General features: G+C 39.6%; 1 protein-coding gene across 1 annotated transcript in view; it reads left to right on the top strand.

The window, feature by feature from the left end:
- Positions 1-20493, top strand: part of ANO6 (anoctamin 6) — a 68820-nt gene extending 48327 nt beyond the window's left edge. The window contains exons 13-20 of the mRNA XM_075209078.1: positions 307-532; positions 3896-4065; positions 10885-10982; positions 12682-12809; positions 14457-14662; positions 16950-17152; positions 18528-18633; positions 19369-20493. Of these exons, the coding sequence (XP_075065179.1) occupies positions 307-532; positions 3896-4065; positions 10885-10982; positions 12682-12809; positions 14457-14662; positions 16950-17152; positions 18528-18633; positions 19369-19575 (1344 nt within the window). The 3' untranslated portion in view covers positions 19576-20493. The remainder of the gene's footprint in view (positions 1-306; positions 533-3895; positions 4066-10884; positions 10983-12681; positions 12810-14456; positions 14663-16949; positions 17153-18527; positions 18634-19368) is intronic.
- Positions 20494-20982: the final 489 nt, after the last annotated feature.

The following is a 20982-nucleotide window of genomic DNA, read 5'->3' on the forward strand; positions in this document are numbered from 1 at the left end:
GTATTATTGTCAGTTTTTCCAAATTACTTAATTTTAATGTGAGTGATTGGTGAGTATTTTATTTACATGAGAGCCATAAGTGTAGTCTGAAATGTGTGTTTTTATTATAAAAAAATCTTTATATAATATGTATGTTATGGCCCTGGCTCCTCAACCACAGATGACATGCCTTGTTTCATTTATATATATCACTAGCGTCCATCAGATTTTTATTTTTGTAATTGTAAACCTAACCATTGTTGCCTCTCACTTATTTTTTTTGCCTTTTCTATGGCCGAGTGTAACATTTTCTCTGCATGTTCACAGATTTTGTTAATCATTGCATCAGTAGTTGGGATCATTGTATATCGACTTTCTGTTTTCCTGGTGTTTTCTGCATCATTACCAAGGAATATTAATGGGATAGAAGCAGTTCAGAAATACCTGACTCCACAGACTGCCACCACAGTCACTGCATCAATAATCAGCTTCATCATTATCATGCTGCTAAACATGCTGTATGAAAGAGTAGCAATAATGATCACAGACTTTGGTAAGAATAACCGCTTCTTTCTCTGCATTGATTCCTGAGCCACCTGAAGAGGAATTATCATATATTATATGTGTGAAAATGATAATGAAGGGATGTGCCTTTACCAATATATATCTGGTGCTACTGTCATACATTCTTGTACCATAATGTATTCTCCTGCTGTAAACTATATGGATATTAGAAGTCACCGAGCAGTTCTGAGAGCATACGAAGGCACGAGGCTGTAGACTGAGTGCTTTTATATAGGTCATGGAAGTCTGAGGTGTCTTCTAAAACTCATAATGATTTACAGTAGTGGGTGCATTACTTCTTTATATCCTAAGTTTTCTACATGAACACTGAAGCGATATTAGAATTCACTGTTTATTCAAATATTATTTGCAGGAATATATACACATATAATGTGTGTTTTATACTTTAGTGATGTTTACACTGTTACTGTGTATTCTGACTACAAAATGGAGTTTCTTGTTTACATGAATACTCATGAAATAATAGCTACCTTAGTACTATATAAAATAGTTAAGTCTACCTTATTTCCATAACATAGGCAGCATTATCATCATGTGCCCCAAATGTCAGTGCATTCAGTCATTCATCAGCTTCAGCATAATTATGTGCCCCCTGGGTGGTATCCATTATTCCTTCTATTTTAATGATTGTGTGTTGCTGATACTACACAGAATATTTTTCGAAAATGAACTATGATCGGGGGAAATTGTTTCTGGTGCTTGTCCTCCAGGATAGAGCGTGTGATGTAGAGGTCTATAAGTTTGCATTATTAATACTACTTTAAGAAAGAAATTATGAAATATTTATATAAAAACAACAACAAAAGTGTCATATGACTAGAAGAACGGGGAGAAATCCATATTTTAGGACCCCAGTGTTTTTTAAGTACAACTCTGTAATTCTTCGCCAAGGGGGTGAACCAGTAAATAACCTCCTAGTTGGGAGAGTGACTGTCCGGTTAGACCTCCCCCATACCTCCAGTCTACTTTCTGCAATAACCACACAATTGTTTTTAGTATTATTAGTATAGTAAATAGTAATAGTCATACATTTTTCCCAACTTTAACACTTGATGAATTAATTGGTGGTATTGATTGCTTTTCCATGTGAGCACTATATGAGTTTTAAATGCTAATTAGAAGCAAATACAGACACTGTAATGACTGTGCCTAGATATAACTAAGCAACTTTGCAGAGGACTTTGGATAACCTACCATCAGGGCCGGTGCAAGGTTGCCCGGCGCCCTAGGCAAAACTTAAGCTCGTCGCCCCCCCCCCCCCCCCCCCCTCCCCAATAAAAATTTTTTTTTTTATTTCACAGCCCCTAAATTTTTGAAATAAAAATAACTCTTACCTCTTCTTCTCCTCTTGGCTGGCTAGGATGCAGCACTGATGTCTGATGCAGAATGCTGTCCAGGCTTCACTGCTGCCCAGAAGCAAACACAGGATATCTAGAGGGAAGGCTCTAAATGTTAGATTTCAGAACAAAACAAACAAGAAAAGAAAACTTTACATCACTCACCTGTTACAGACTGACATGTACCCCGCTGCCCGCCAACTTCTCTCACACATGCCCATCTGCCCACTAGCTGTTCTCACATATGTCACATATGCCCTTGCATAGCTGCAATTTGTTACGGCACTATTTTAGTACATAGACTCCATAGTCTCTAACTTAAGGACATTTATAGGTGTAATCCCACATTTTCTGTAGCATCCATTCTCCCCCCACACACACATTTTCTGTAGCATTCATTATTCCCCCCCACACACACTTTCTGTAGCATCCATTCTCCCGCCATTATCTGTAGCATCCATTCTCTCCCCCATACATTTTCTGTAGCATTCATTATTCCCCCCCCCCCCACACACACTTTCTGTAGCATCCATTCTCCCCCCCCCACACACACACACACACACATTTTTTGTAGCATCCATTCTCCCCCCATTTTCTGTAGCATCCATTCTCCCCCCACACACACATTTTCTGTAGCATCCATTCTCCCCCCACACACACATTTACCGTAGCATTCATTATCCCCCCCCCCACACATTTTCTGTAGCATTCATTATCCCCCCCCCCACACACACTTTCTGTAGCATCCATTCTTCCCCACACACACACATTTTCTGTAGCATCCATTCTCCCCCACCACACACACTTTATGTAGCATCCATTCTAACCCCACCACACACACTTTATGTAGCATCCATTCTAACCCCACCACACACACTTTATGTAGCATCCATTCTTCCCCACACACACACATTTTCTGTAGCATCCATTCTCCCCCACCACACACATTTTATGTAGTATCCATTCTCCCCCACCACACACACTTTATGTAGCATCCATTCTAACCCCACCACACACACTTTATGTAGCATCCATTCTCCCCCCACCACACACACTTTATGTAGCATCCATTCTCCCCCCACCACACACACTTTATGTAGCATCCATTCTAACCCCACCACACACACTTTATGTAGCATCCATTCTCCCCCCACCACATACACTTTATGTAGCATCCATTCTCCCCCCACCACACACACTTTATGTAGCATCCATTCTCCCCCCACCACACACACTTTATGTAGCATCCATTCTCCCCCCACCACACACACTTTATGTAGCATCCATTCTCCCCCCACCACACACATTTTATGTAGCATTCATTCTCCCTCTTCCCCCTTTTACTGTAGCATCCACTCCCCCTCCCCTCCGTTTCTCTGTTGCATACTACTCTCTCTCCCTTCTGTTTCTCTGTTGCATACTTTCACTACCCCTCCCAATTTTCTGTACTCACCTTCACTTTTCTTCCATTCTCTTCTCCGCCTCTTGTTTCTTGCTTCTTTCCTCTCTCTTTACTTCTGTCAGACTCCTGTCGGCTCTCTACACTGGCAGCGTCGTGACGTCACGACGCTGCCGGGCGCCGGGCACATTTGAAAATGCGGTGCTGCTACAGTGCAGCACCGCTTAGGTCTACAGGACCACTATATTGCGGGCGGACGATCCGTCCTGGGCGATCGCGCCGCCCGCTTAAAATTAACTAATGAATGATTGTTTTTTTAATAATCAGTCTCCTCGGCCACAGTGCCGCCCCCCAGAGGCAGCTGCCTAAGGCTGCCTAATGGTAGCGCCGGCCCTGCCTACCATTATGTTTGTTAAAGCTCCTTTACATTTCTTCAATGAAACACACAAATTCGTTATACTTTTACAATAAAATTTTACTTATTTTATTGGTTTTAAATAAATGTATTATTCATGTTACATTTTTATTAGGATGTTTACTTTACTTGTGTTGTACCAAATCAAAATATTATTAGTTACATGTTGTATTATTGCAGAGCTACCAAGAACAAAGACCGAGTATGAAAACAGTCTTACCACAAAGATGTTTCTATTCCAGTTTGTCAATTACTACTCTTCTTGTTTCTACATCGCCTTCTTCAAGGGGAAAGTTGTAGGGTACCCTGGAGATCCAGTGTATTGGTTTGGAAGATTTCGTAATGAGGAAGTAAGTTATTTCCAGTTACCATTTATAAAGAGTTCAGGGTAATCTATTTTTCTTTCTCAGGCAATGTTTGGTAGGTTCCCATGAACATTTTCTTGCAAATCTATTGTGGACCACTAGGAAATAAACCTTTTTTTTTATTTTGAATAACCTATCCCTAAAGTGTATGTTTGTTCAAAATAAAGCAGCCATGGACATATGGTCTTGAACTGAAGTATGGGTTGGATATCAAAGACAGGTGGTCATGTGAGGGAGCCTGGAGCATCATAGCCGAGCTCCGTTACTTAATACTGGCAAGCTGCCGATTAAAAGCTATTTAAACAGTGAAAATTGCCGTTTAGCAGTCCCAGAAATCTTCAGAATCATCAAGAGCATGGAAGAATGGCAGCCAAAGTGAAGCTCAGCTGCTACCACCTCACTGGACCAGTTTCCAGGTCAGCTGCTCTAATCTAGACCCAGGTTACAGACCTAGAAGATAAGGAGGCCTCAATGCCAGAACGTGCTGCTGACCTCGCAATGACAGATTCTGGCAGCCAATGCCAAACCTCCTTGTCAGATACAGTAACCACCAAGACAGAGTAAATAAGGGCCACAAATTGTTCAGTGACCGATAGAATCTCAGAGGTGCAGTGATGAATATCCAATTTGGAGGATTTGTTACAGCACCTGGAGGCATATGGCGATGGCAGAAGCAAAGGTCTATGATGCTGAAAATTATCAGCAGGGGCATGCTGGGCTGGAGGGCAGGGGGGCATCTGCCCCGCAGGCCTGTCCCACAGTGGGATATCTTGGGCTGGGCCACCTGCATTTTTTTTTTCTTTAAAATGTTCCTAATAGGCTACTGAGTCAAGTTTTGCCCCCCAGGCTAAAATTTGCCAGCCCTCCCCTGATTGTCAGGCTGCCTGAAAAATTGAAAATTATTTACACAAGTCCTGAACTTCACCTCTATGACCATCTGTGTGATTATGGAAAGAGCCTATCACGTTCCTACTCACCCTTCCCCTTCTGATTCATCACAACCTGTTGAGACTTCAGGAATCTAGGTGCCATTCAGCATGCTGCCAGGAAGCTAGGGAAAGTGTTATTTAAAAATGCTAAAATCTTAGTGCAAAAAGTGATCAACAAGGTGACCTCATTCAAATGGTTACTTACACTAACAATTCATTCCTATAGAAGGGTACATACCTTTTTTTTGTTGCTTTTGCATACAGTTTGTAGGACCTAACTAGCTAAAAGCTACCGTAAATAAAAACACCTATGAATAAATGGTTGGGGTGCTGGGCCAAAGTGACAGTCGCAGCCTTCAAAGTGCTAAACAGAATAGGGGGTTTAGTCCGCACACCTATTATATAAGATCATAATTACTACTTTTTAAATCTGTACGCTGGGTGATCGGAGTACAGGTCATGTGACAGAGGGTAGGAGGGGGCGTGACAACATCATTATATCACTATAGCCCCGCCCCTACCATAAAATACAGAAATTTGAGGTATTAAATAGCGGGGGGCGGGGTTTAATGGTACGATTAAGCCCCGCCGCCGCTATTCAATGCCGTGAATTTTGGCATTTTACAGGGTCCGGGAGGTTTGCCTACTCGTCCGGGGGGACTCCCCGAAATTCGGGAGCTTCCCGGAAATTCCAGGACAGTAGACAAGTATGTATAAGATGCATAATCAGACATGACAGGTAACAGTGACCGTGAGGAGGATTCACAGATATATTCTGGAACATCAGGGGCCTAAATGATAAAATCTAAAGATCTTTAGTGTTCCAGTTACTGAAGCAATAGGCTCCAGACATTCTTTGTCTGCAGGAAATAAATTTAACAAATGCCCTAGTCAAATCTATAAAACGTCCTTGGGTGGGATGCACCATACATGCTATCTCTGCCATGCATAACTTGAAAGAACCTTCAAAGCGGCCACTGAGAGGAAGGAGGGAGAGCACGGTGGACTCCCTCCTCCTCTTCTAGCTATGCCACATAATCTCCCTGCAGTGAACAGGCGATCATGTGACGCGGAAGTCAGCTGCCCCTGTTCTGAGACGATTGGAAGCAGCTGGCTGGGGGGCCACAGGTGAAGGCTTGGAGAACCGCTGGCAGCCGCCGGACACCTTTTGCCCATCGCTGAGCTATCTACTCAAACTATTCTAGGGGAGTGTCTATATTGATAAAGAAAACAGGTTTGAAGTACACCTAGCTACAAGGTAGATATATAGTTATGCTATGTATAGTAGGTGACCATACATGTCTGCAATGTTTATGTCCTCCCACCATTTAAATATATCCTTTATGGATGGGATGTTTCAAAGTAGTCTGTCTGCAGAGGAGCTAACAGACATTCTCCTGTAATGTACCATGTCCAGGCCATGTTGAGGAATTTTGTTCTGTCATGCAAAGCTTACAAATAAAAGATATATGGAGAAATTGACATCCTGTAGACAGGGCTTTTTCGTGTTACTCAGCTACTTTTCATTTTCAGAAATGACCAAGCATATGCGTCTGCCAGCCTCCTGCCATATATCAACGCAGCTAATTTCCCCCCAAGAGGACTTCCTGACAGGGGAGGGCTGGCTGATTTCAGCTCGGGGGGCAAGCACACAGCAGCGGCCCATCCTTAAAGGGTGGTTTTTGGTGCAATATATATTTATCTATATAAAAAGAGGCTATTTGTAGTGTTGCCTAATCCATATATATATTTTATGCCCAGGCCCAGAGCTGGATTAAGGCTCTGCGAGGCCTGGGTACTTTAGACTGGGTAACCCCCTATGATGTAACATGGTTATCATTTTAGACAAATACACAGACAATACTGTGTGCACTACTGTTAGGTGCACACAGTTCTGCCTTCACAAGCAGTACACGGTGAAGTGGGACATACCTCCCAACTGTCCTAAGGGAAACAGTCACCCAAGTTCGGAACTGTCTCACCAGATTCAGGACAGTTGGCAGACTGTCTTGCTCTCTCCTACCTGTTCTTGTCACTGTCACCCCTTACGGCTGCTGGTTACTTTAACTCATTTTCTGGTTGTCTGGATCTTGTAATATTGGAGGCCCTATTTGGGAAAAAAAAAATGGGTACATAAAATTTAGAAAACTCCAACAAGTCCCTGTGTTAAATCAATAGCACCCACGTTTTATAATTGGGCCTCCCTCCAGCCACAACCATTTAAAATAATAATATTCATATTTGCTAAATAGATCTCTTTCCCTCCAACCAACCCTGACATTAGATAGCAAACACATTTAATATATAAACCTATTTCCCTCCCCTCAAACAGCCCCAGCATTATTTTAAATAGCATTTACGTCTAACAAATATAACCATTTCCCACAATAATCCCAGGCATTAAATAATTCATAATCACATTTAATAAATAGACCTCATTCTCCCCAAACAGCCCCACAATCAATTAATAGCTCACCACCCCAGCATTAACTTAAAGGTGCAATTACTCCATCTTAAATTCATAGGACCCACTATTAAATTCAATTGTCCCACCATCACCCCACAAATAAAATAGCACCCAATACTTAGCCCCCACCTGCACTCCTCAATTAAATTGATAGCCTACCTCCCACATTATATTAAGACCCCCTCCCTCACACACACACACTACATTCCTAGACTGGTCATTCCCACACACAATACATTCACATACTGTCCCCCCTACACACACAAATACATTCATATACTGGCCCCCACACTCACACAAATACATTCATATACTGGCCCCCTACACACACACACAATACATTCATATACTGCCCCCCTACACACACACACACACACACACACACACACACACACACACACACACACTACATTCACGTACTGGCCCCCACAAACACACAATACATTCATATACTGCCGCCCCCCCTACACACACAATACATACATATACTGCCCCCACAAACACACACAATACATTCATATACTGGCCCCCACAGACACACACAATACATTCATATACTGGCTCCCACAGACACACACAATACATTCATATACTGCCGCCCCCCCCCCTACACACACAATACATTCATATACTGGCCCCCACAAACATACAATACATTCATATACTGGCCCCCACAAACATACAATACATTCATATACTGGCCCCCACAAACATACAATACATTCATATACTGGCCCCCACAAACACACAATACATACATATACTGGCCCCCACAAACACACAATACATACATATACTGGCCCCACAATACATACATATACTGCCGCCACAAACACACATTACATACATATACTGGCCCCACAATACATACATATACTGCCGCCACAAACACACATTACATTCATATACTGGCCCCCACAAACACACAATACATACATATACTGCCCCCACAATACATACATATACTGCCGCCACAAACACACATTACATTCATATACTGGCCCCACAAACACACAATACATACATATACTGGCCCCACAAACACACAATACATACATATACTGGCCCCCACAAACACACAATACATACATATACTGCCCCCACAATACATACATATACTGCCGCCACAAACACACATTACATTCATATACTGGCCCCACAAACACACAATACATACATATACTGGCCCCACAAACACACAATACATTCATATACTGCCCCCACAAACACACAATACATACATATACTGCCCCCACAATACATACATATACTGCCGCCACAAACACACAATACATTCATATACTGGCCCCACAAACACACAATACATACATATACTGGCCCCACAAACACACAATACATTCATATACTGCCCCCACATACACACAATACATTCATATACTGGCCCCACAAACACACAATACATACATATACTGCCGCCACAAACACACAATACATACATATACTGGCCCCACAAACACACAATACATACATATACTGCCGCCACAAACACACAATACATTCATATACTGCCGCCACAAACACACAATACATTCATATACTGCCGCCACAAACACACAATACATTCATATACTGCCGCCCCCCCCCCTACACACACAATACATACATATACTGCCCCCACAAACACACACAATACATTCATATACTGGCCCCCACAGACACACACAATACATTCATATACTGGCTCCCACAGACACACACAATACATTCATATACTGCCGCCCCCCCCTACACACACAATACATTCATATACTGGCCCCCACAAACATACAATACATTCATATACTGGCCCCCACAAACACACAATACATTCATATACTGGCCCCCACAAACACAATACATTCATATACTGGCCCCCACAAACACACAATACATTCATATACTGCCCCCACATACACACAATACATACATATACTGCCGCCACAAACACACAATACATACATATACTGGCCCCACAAACACACAATACATACATATACTGCCCCCCACAAATACACAATACATACATATACTGCCACCACAAACACACAATACATACATATACTGCCCCCCACAAATACACAATACATACATATACTGCCACCACAAACACACAATACATACATATACTGCCCCCACAATAAATACATATACTGCTGCCACAAACACACATTACATTCATATACTGGCCCCACAAACACACAATACATACATATACTGGCCCCACAAACACACAATACATACATATACTGCCGCCACAAACACACAATACATACATATACTGCCGCCACAAACACACAATACATTCATATACTGCCGCCACAAACACACAATACATTCATATACTGCTGCCACAAACACACAATACATTCATATACTGCCGCCACAAACACACAATACATTCATATACTGCCGCCACAAACACACAATACATACATATACTGCCCCCCACAAATACACAATACATACATATACTGCCACCACAAACACACAATACATACATATACTGCCACCACAAACACACAATACATACACATACTGCCGCCACAAACACACAATACATACATATACAAAGTCCGGTTTTCTCCTCTTGCGGGAGATCAACGTCTTTGCAGCTAAAATTTAAAGGGGCGATGGATTGTAAAGGCAAGTTTGCCTTTACAAGCCATCGCCCCTTTAAATTTTAGCTGCAAAGATGCCGATCTCCCGCAAGATGAAAAAAACGGACTTTGATACATTTACCCCCCTGTCTCATATTTGGTGGAGTTGTCCTAAGTTGAGAGCTTCTGGCAAGATGTTTGCGGTCTTGTCCGTGCAATTACTACATTTCTGCTTACACCTAATCTTTCATATTACCTTCTCCCAGAGCCAATCCCTGATGATCCAAAACACACCTTAAAACTTATAGATAATACAATGATGAGTAAAATATATTGGTAGTACATTTACCTTCCCCCGTCTCTACTTTTCTTCTCCATATCCTATTCCCTTCTATCCCAAATTGGTGATAAATGTGTGTGCGCACATGCATTTTTGTAATTTGTATGAAATTTTTTTTATATAATTTTTTTTACTGGTAAAATGCATTCAGGGTGTTGGTGATGTGAAGGGATTATATAGAAAGAACTCTTAAGACCTCCAAGTGTAAAGGGCTTGGAGAGTATTGCTATATCCACTTTATTCTATAGTGAATGGAAAGCCAATGTGATGTATTTATCAATACAACAAAATATGCAAGTTGGTGCTGGTATATTTAGTGACATTAGTCTGTCAACAACAGAATAAGTGAAGAATCCTGAAGAGAAGACCAGCTGTCCATTGCTGTTTGCATGTATGATCTTTGTAACAAACATAAAACGTGTATTACGTTTTAATCTATTAAAACAAAGTGGCTTTTTTCAATATTTCTAGTGTGATCCTGGTGGATGTCTTCTTGAACTTACAACACAACTGACAATTATAATAGGAGGCAAAGCTATTTGGAATAATATCCAGGAAATTCTTGTACCGTAAGTTCTTTTCCTCTTACAAATAACATTTTTTTACACATTGTACACATAAGGTGCATAATATTTACAAAATGTTTTCTTTTAACGTACATTTGACTTTTCTATAAAGGTTATATTTCTATAAAGTGTATACCCTGACATCAGATCTTACCAATTATACATGAAAGCCACTGACCTAAACCCCTCTTCTACCTCAGTTCTTCAGACTTGTTTTCCTGGTCTTGGCAAGTCAAGATTTAGGCCCAGGGATCTGGCCCACCAGTGGCCTTTATATACAGATGGAGCATGTTTTGTGTGGAGATTCTGCTTAATTTCCATAGCTAGAAGGATGTGTCTGATTGGGCAGTTCTACCCTTGATGGGAGTGTGCCATCCGTAGTACAGTCAATCCTACCTTTCATCTAAATGAATCCTGCTCAATCAATTAAAATCACTTATTGCCTCACCACATTATTCAGGAATGGTCGGTGTCCTTTAGCATCCATCAGAGTGATGTATTTAAATGATTAGGATTTCCCAGTTAGGTGCTTTATGTTCTAGTAAGGATATGCAGATGCATAGATATGCCAGAAATAGTGCTAAAATCATCAGTAAAAACATCTTATCCAAATAACACTTCAAGATTTCCATACTGTTAACAAGCATAATAAACAAGCTTAAACATGCATAATATACTTACTGTCCACTGCTGGTTTGCATAATTATAAGCCATAAAAGGAAGTATATTTTGAATTATTTGATAGTTATTATAGTGTTCACTTGGGCATCCTGGTAATTGTGATTTTACAGTCATGAAATTTAGAAAATACGGATATTTCTCATAAAACTGATTATACTGTTGTTGAAAAAAATGTGCTCAAGCATCAGGGTCTCAGTTACAGTCACAAGGTGGTAGCAGAATTTTGGCTTTTAGAGACACATTTCCCGTGCGTTCAGAGATGGGTTTACGTTTTTTATCACCCTAGACCTCTTTTTAATACTGCTCTATTCTCCCCCCTCAAACACAATCTTAGCCCTCCATGGTTCCAACCCAATTTATATAGTTCAAAGGGATGTCATTTGGCCCAATCAAATCCCAATGTTAAATGTTCAGAAAATGTAAATAACTGATTATTATTATACAATTTGAGAAAAACCTAAATGCAATTTTGTGCACAGTGGGTAGGGTGCCACCCCTGTGCTTCTGCTGCCTTCTACCTAGGCCTCTATGGTAGGTAGGTCACTCTCTGAAATGCCAAACTAAGGTGACTCATAGGGAAGACCTTTTGCAGGCTAAAATATATGGGGTCCTGAAAAGTACACTTTAAACAGAATAAAAGTCACAATCATACATACTCATGCATATAATATTTCTGGGAAGAAATGGTCCTGGGTTATCTGTACCATTCCTTATTAATGACTGAATTACCCAAAGGCTTTCTACCTACACATAGTACAGTTCTATCTTTATACTTAGCCTGTAGTTATTGAAGTCACCCTGAGCCAACTACTACAACAGCTCCCCTACAATGACTGTCAGGTGCTTCTCAGTCTCTTTTAGAAATCAAATCGTAACAAAGTTTCTATGAGGTTTTCTTTTCCAGTTTATTCAAGAAGGATATACAATGTCAAATATTAACTTTATCTGCTGTTCTAGTTATTAGTATGTGATGGTATTCATGCAGTGTTAAGTAATACAGATATTACTTTTCATCTAATAGCTGGATAAAAAACCTTATTGGCCGATGTCGTTCATCAGGGATAGAAACGATTAAACCACGGTGGGAACAGGATTACCATTTGCAACCTGTGGGGAAACTGGGATTATTCTATGAATATCTTGAGATGGGTAAGTTGTTTGTATATCCTTCTTTCCAAATTCTTTTGTTGGCATGGTCCATGTAAATGCAGCCTTCTGAAGATGACTGTAATCAGTGGCTGGCCATACTCCTATTAACACCGATTTCTCATTGTTCTATAATCCATATAGACCATAATATACCTGTACATGTTTACGCCAAATAGCTTTACAATCTGTGTGTTGTGATGTACAAACTTATACATAAAGTTAATTTGCACATTAACCCATTTGCGGTATGGCTGATGTCATACACTGAGGGTGTTTCTTGCCTTTGGAAAAACCCACCTAAAACAAGGAAGACATGACATAAAGAAGCTAAGGTGCGAGAAGTCCAGCAGGACATTGCAGTGATGACCGGCTGCGCACATTGCTGGTCATTATGGTAAGGAATCTACGCTCATTTTTCCTTGCACCTCTATGGGATGCAAGGAAAAATTAACAAGGTTCCATCCTCTAATTTGGCACAATGTGTCTCCGTGGACTGTTCCGGAGACGCACAATGCTTAATTCTCTCCCTAAACTTCCACAATTTCTCCTACTTAATTTCACATAATTTTCTTGCTTTTTAGTCAGATTTTTTTCAAAATAACTTTAATATACTACACCAACACTGTACTGTTTTTAGTTATGGAAGACATAAATCAAAATATGCTATGCGTTATAAAGATACTGGAGTTCCTCTTCCCATCCTGTAGCATTATGCCATACTTGGTAGTTTGTCTCCACCATGGCTGCCAATGTCCAGCTATTTACTGGAGAGACTGATTTCCACCACTCACTAAAGATTTTATTACTTGCTATATACAATTTCAGCCATTTAATGTGACATTTGTGGCACCACCCAGTTAGCAAAATATAGGCAAACCAAGGGGGGGGGGGGGGTTTCTAGTGCCTGGAAACCCCCTCCAAGCCTGGGGCAATGTATAATTGAGGTGGCTGGACCCTGCTCCCACTTAACACAGCACTGCTTGAAAAGAGAGAGCTGCATGCACCTAACAGTAGTGCACGCAGCATTGCCCATGTATATTATGGGGATAGGAAAAGTTGGAGAGCAGCCAAGCACTTTCTAAAATATAGCCATGCCCCTATGCATGCTGGTCACGCCCACTGGCGGCGTGGTGTGGAAATCCCCCTCTACAAATCCTGCGTTTGCCCCTGCAAAGGGCAGTACTATGCTGTTTAGACTGAAAGAAAAACAAGTCACTTACTTTAAAAAAACATGAGCTGTAAATCTGTAGTAAAGACATTTGGGGGTAAATGTATGAATCTCTGGATTCTTAATCTCCGGCGTGTTCAGCCTCTTCAGCGCTTAAATTTAAAGCGGCGCTGCATTGTAAAGGGAAGTTTCCCTTTACAATGCAGCGCCGCTTTAAATTTAAGCGCTGAAGAGGCTGAACACGCCGGAGATGAAGAATCCGGAGATTCATACATTTACCCCCTGGTCTGATATTAAAAGAAAGGTAAGACAATTCAGCTCACCCATTACTGCATGAAAGAAATGAATTTATTAGTATTTTCATATCGGAGAAGATGAAACCTATACTTGCATAAGAAAATGCAGTGCCGCCAATATACACTGTTCTACTCCAGAGCGCACTTGCTCAGCTGTCTGTATTTATCTCTCCCTCCTGACAGTGATTCAGTTTGGATTTGTTACTTTGTTTGTGGCATCATTTCCTCTCGCCCCTCTTTTGGCCCTTGTGAATAATTTATTGGAAATTCGGCTGGATGCCTGGAAGCTTACTACTCAGTTCCGCCGAATGGTACCGGAAAAAGCACAGCACATCGGAGCCTGGCAGCCAATCATGCAAGGAGTAGCAATACTTGCTGTGGTGACAAATGTAAGTTCATGTTTTTTAATTACGTTTTATTTTATAAAATAATAATTAGAACACACAGACGTACCCTGATTAGGCTTTGTCGGGATTAAACATGTCTGATTTGGCGAAACCGCTCAGTCTTTTAATGGAATGTTTGAGCACAAAATGCCAAATCTGAACTTTGTTGCTGGGAGTATTGATTTAAATTGTTCTGAAGTTTTGTCATTGGCATTATTATATGCATATATATATATATTTCAATAGCTTCCAAAATATGTTCCCGTCAGCAAACTGGAAAATAGGTGGGCCTTTCAGATTTCTTTATTTCACAGTAGTTGCTGAGTGTGTATATACAGGCGCTAAGTCAGTTCTCTCCTGCTAGAGCTGTCTTGATCAACTCTAAATACTGTTACTATGAAGTGGAAATGTCTGAGTAACACCTGCTCAGCAATAGGCCACACAAGATCACAGAATGGGACGGCTGAGTGATGAAGCGCATATCGCACAAAAATAGTCTGTCCTTGGTTGCAACAATTGCTACTGCTGGGAAATACCTTCTCTGGAGTGATGAATCATGCTTCACCATGTGGGAGTCTGACGGATGAATTTGGGTTTGGCAGATGCAAGGAGAATGCTTCCTTACCAAATGTGTACTTCCAACTGTAAAGTTTGGTGGAGGAGTAATTAGAGTCTGAGGCTGTATTTCATGGTTTAGCCTGGTCCCCTTAGTTCCAGTGAAGGGAAATCTTAATGCAACATCATACAATGACATTCTGTGTCATTGTATGTATGATGAACTGTGCTCTTTCCATCAAAAAATGGTTTCCCAAATTTGATGTGGAAGAACTGAATGAACAATGATAGGGTTGAGGAAAGTAGTCTGTGATGAATTGGAGAGCCGTTGCTAATGTTCTTGTGGCTGAATGAATGTGAATCCCCGCAGCCATGTTCCAAACTCCAGTGGAAGTCTTCCCTGAAGAGTGGATGTTATAGCAGTGTGTGTGTGTGTGTGTGTGTGTGTGTGTGTGTGTATATATATATATATATATATATATATATATATATATATATATATATATATATATATATATATATATATATATATATAATTTTTCATATTACACTCTATAAATAATTTAGTATATATTGCATGAAGTTAGTTTCATTCTAGCAGAATTGACAAGTTCAACGTCCTTGCTTTCCCTTATGAAACGCTACCATGAAAAATGGCCACATCATCATGGAATTTCATAGTAATCTAGCTGTTTACCATGGTCATTTGTTTCCAGCCACTGTGTAACTGACAACTGTGTCCACAATGCCTGACAGTGGGACAGGCAGTGCTATCTCTGCAGTGCTATTACCACTGTCATTTTTCTAGTAGTGTTTAAAAAGTCAAAGCAAATGTTACAGTAGATTCCTGTGGGTTACAGCGCCATTTCTTTTACCTGTCAATCAGTTTTCAGAAATGTCCTCCAATATCTGTATAATGGGTGATCTACTTTTTTGATCATACCTTGCAGAAATATTTCAAACTCCATTCTTAGAGTAGCTAAGTGACGCACTTTATTCGGTCTCTAATTCTAGCCACTGTCCAACTGCTCCGATCACTTCTCTAACCATGTCAAACTGACAGCGATCATTCAACCCCCTATCATGAGTCGTGTCTTGGGACATGCTACACAGAAGACCTCAATAGGAAAATAGGTGGATATGGGAGGAGAAAGGATATGGTATCTAAGGAGATGGGTGGTGGGTGGGTACATTAGGATGATGTGGTAGGACTCAAAGAACCAGGGTTGGTAGTATGGTTGCTTTTCCCAAAATAAAATACCAGCATATATTTGTGGTTCTCAAAAAGATGTTTGCTAACCTGCTGGGACATAAAAGAAGAATTATGTGGTTGGGTTAAACTTCAGAAGAACGATGAATTACTGGAGGTCATATCTTCTGAAGTTAAATTGCCTCCACAGAGGAAAATAACGTGTACATGCAGGGAGACTGAGATGTTGTTATTGCAGTGTAAAAGCTTGAGTCTGAAATGAATCTGTCACTCTAATTCTGTGACACTCATGATTGACCATGTAATGACTAGTCTCGTCACACAGATATTTAGTCTTGCTCAAAAGTTCTACATCCTCAATCCTTATTTTACCCTACCTATTCATCAATCACAAAAACATTCCTAATCCCCATATAATTAATGGCATGGACATGTTAGTTCCAACCCAACCAAATGCAATTGTGTGAATTTTTTTGTTGATGCCACTGCAGGCTAATTTTAACACTTTTTTTTTTTATTCTGTAGGCTATGATCATTGCTTTTACATCTGATATGATACCCCGTTTGGTTTATTACTGGTCATTCTCTGTACCACCCTATGGCACACAAACTTCCTATACCATGGAAGGATACATTAATAACACACTTTCAGTCTTCAGCATATCCGATTTCAAAAATGAAAGCAGACCGGTTCCACCAGCTTGGTTTGGCACTCAAACTACATGCAGGCAAGTACTGACTAGACCAACCTGAGCTAACATTATAGTCCTGTGTTACATGGCTGCATTTCTCTGCAACTTGTCATAAAAAAACATCTGTCGCAAAATCAGATCACAAGAATTATTGTCAGTTGAACTGTATTTGGCTCATACAAATCTAGTTTTTCTTGCTTTATATTTGGTAAAGTAATGCATTCCGTTTTACATAGAAATTCACATTTCTAGGGCTTTGTCACCAAATCAGCACATTAGCTATTTTAAGGTATGGAAATGCATAAAGCGTTTTTAGCATTATACCCAGTGTAGCAGTGGCAACGGCTTACTGCTGCAATTTATCAATAAAATACCACCAAAGTAGCTGAGCAATACTTTCCTGCCTCGGCAGGACATCGGCAGACAATAAGTACACATGGGAAGCTGGCTCTCTTGTCATTTGAAAATGAAACTGCTAAACCTTTAGTAAGCAAAAAAGTACACAACCACATAATGGGTCAATTACAGCCTTTTTTTTTAAGAGAGCAAACATAGAATTTAACATTTGTGACTGTGAGTAATTAAATAGCGTGGTGCATCATTAATAGATTTGTTTTAATTATTTGTACATTTTCATTTTACTTTGTTTTTAGCTTATTTCTTTTTTTTTCCTTTGAACGTTTTCCTTTATAACTAAAATAAATTTTATAAACTAATTTATCAAGTGCAAAAATGATAATGGCTATTTATTATTTTTATATAGCTCCTACATATTATACAGCTCTTAACAGAGAATATTTGCACGTGTAGTAAGTACTACTTGTACTATTAAAAAGAAAATTGTAAATGAAGAAATTTTCCATCACAACTTCTGGTTTCAACCACACAATCGGACTGTGTGCGCCCAGTTCTCCTGTTCGGTGCTGAGGAGCACTGTGGTGCCTTGCTAATAGAAAACAATAATTACAAACATCATAATTGTATAGGTTCTGGCTAAATGTATCACAATTTTCTTTCAGTTTTCTGTTTTTATTACTAATATTTTGAACATATTTTTGAACAACACCCTATTGTTTCTCCTCTCTTAAGAAACAAACAATGAACAGATAAACATACCCACTGTCTGAAAAGATATTAAATAAAAGAAGAAAAATTGGCATTGTTCTTTGATTATATGTCTGCCAAGCTTTACAAAGCAAGCACTGTAGAAACTGATTTTTCTGAAGGCCTATACAACATAACATGAAAATTACTTACACATGTCATTGCCATTTGCCAATGCTGAAAGTTATTCCAGCTGCTATGAAATTATAAAACTGTGTGTGTTGTGCCAGTAACTTCTTTGCTCCATCTTGTGGGCATTATGTGTTACTACAGTTGCTAAATTCACTTTTTATTAAATATTTTCCAGATACCGTGATTTCCGATATCCACCTGGTAATGAGCACCAGTATGAGCACAGTATATTTTACTGGCATGTTATTGCTGCCAAGCTCTCTTTTCTTATTGTTATGGAGGTAAGGTTACAGCATAAATAATTATTTTTTTTGTGTTAAACAATTAACCATCTATATGGCTGCTACAATAAAATTACCAGATTATACACAAGAGTGAGTAACTCGTATCCACTTTATATTGAAATCCTGTTCATTCTGCAAGTAGGATACCAAGTTAACAAAATCTCGCAAGGCCTGTATAAGCATTGTTTCTGTGATTGTAAGAATTTTGGTAAACGTGAAGGTTTATTTCATAATAATCCGGTATTTTTTATTTTAAGTAATCATTTTTACCAATCAGTTGGCAAATCTGTATATGTGTATGTTAACAATGAGCATGCAAGCAATTTTGTTTATAGCAAATTTAATTATGTGTTTCTCCCTGCATGAGGATATCACTGTACATTGCTATTTTATTTAGTTTTAAAAATGTAGGCACAAGTATGCTACAAATGCAAAATAAAGTATAAGATGACTCAATTGTATCCTACATTAACCAAGCATGACTACCATATGAATACCAATGCTATGTTAGGCCTGTTGTGTTCTGAAAGTAAAACAATGTTGGGAGTGTCTGCTTATGACTCCACTGATTACAAATAGTGTTTTGCTAACATTGTAGTTACAATGTAAATGTTTGCCACAATATCAGTATGTTAGTGGGTGCAGATTTGCCTCAAGTAATAATTACATTTTGATCTTTTTGTCCTCTTTCCAGTCTCTAACTTAATTCTACCATTCTCCTCCATTGCACAGCATATTGTCTACTTTGTCAAGTTCATTATAGCCTACATTATCCCAGATGTGTCAGACCAAACCAAAGCCAATATCAAGAGGGAAAAGTACCTCATCCAGAAGCTTTTACATGAGAGACATCTGAAGCTTGCGAAAAAACAGATGGGAAATATTGCTGACAGGATTCTGAAAGGAGTGGACAACCTGATTGTAAACAAATCTGACTAGATCTCTATAGGTCTAAGTTGTACAAGCCAAGTACATCGCAGACTACAGTCATTTCTTGCTCTTCATCACTCAAGACCTTACGCAGTACAAGTGTGTCTAGGATGTTATCTGAGCGGAACATAGAAGGAACATGAGCATGCCTATGCACTATATACTTTCAAAAATATTTCTCTACAGATTAATTCTTTACAGTGTAATTTTTCATTTACAAATGTTTTCACACATGCAAAAAATACTTAAATATTTTATATTTGTATTACATTGTATTTGCAGGTGCTATACAATAGCCAGTATACCTTAATATATGATAACTTGCCTTTTTTTCTATATGTCCACTGGCATGGTTATTATAGAGGCTAGCATTTCATATTCTGAGGTTTTCCTAGAAGTCCCACAATATTGGGGTGTACGACTGTTTCCCAAGTGGCTCACAGACCACTTGTGTGACCTGAAACATCAATGAAAACTGCCACATCTGTAACCGTCATCCATCCAATATAGGCATAATAATTCATGTGTCAAATAAGTTTGGTCTACAATATTCAGAGTCATGAATTTATCTATGTGTAAAATAACCAGGATATTACATGGCCTTAGTGCCTTGAGCAGTGGACTATTTGCCTTGAGAAGGGGAGTTGATTATAATTTGCAAGGGTAAAACCACTTCATAGCTAAGAATATTGCCTTACAGAACTTTACCAAGGAAATCTCCTATTTTCTGTGTGCCACTATATTCTTTTTTAAAGTCACAGCTGGATTGTGGCTTGACCTCTTCAACTAATGTAACCTCTCTTAGCCGTGCCAAATATGATTGATATGATTGTAATTATGAACATAAACACTGTGGTAAGCTTTTTATCCATATTGACTCATGTGAATAGATTAATCAAATCAATAAATCAGGTATTTATCTAGGAAGTCTTGTTGGATAACCTCAAGTTGCCTTTGAAAACCAAATTGTTACCATTAAGCAATTCATAAAGTACAGGGTGTACATTGTAGCTTGGAGCCTTAATCTAAGGGCTCATACAGTCACCACAGCTGGAATATAGAGCCCATTGATCTCTATAATGAAAGGGATGTCCATACACACTTTTCACAAATGCTTTATCATGCAGGAACACTACATGTTCCAATAACCTAGTGTGGACTGAAATTGCAATAGGCTCTTGCTGTTTTAAGTACCCTTAATAAGTCATCATCATCTATTTATATAGCGCCACTAACTCCATAGTGCTGTACAGAGAGCTCGCTCACATCAGTCCCTGCCCCATTGGGGCTTACAGTCTAAATTCTCTAACACACACAGACTAGGGTCAATTTTGATATCAGTCAATTAACCTAATAGTATGTTTTTGGAGTGTGGGAAGAAACCAGAGCACCCAGAGGAAACCCACGCAAACACGG

Source organism: Mixophyes fleayi, chromosome 4, assembly GCF_038048845.1.
Source record: "Mixophyes fleayi isolate aMixFle1 chromosome 4, aMixFle1.hap1, whole genome shotgun sequence".
Taxonomy (NCBI): Eukaryota; Metazoa; Chordata; class Amphibia; order Anura; family Limnodynastidae; genus Mixophyes; species Mixophyes fleayi.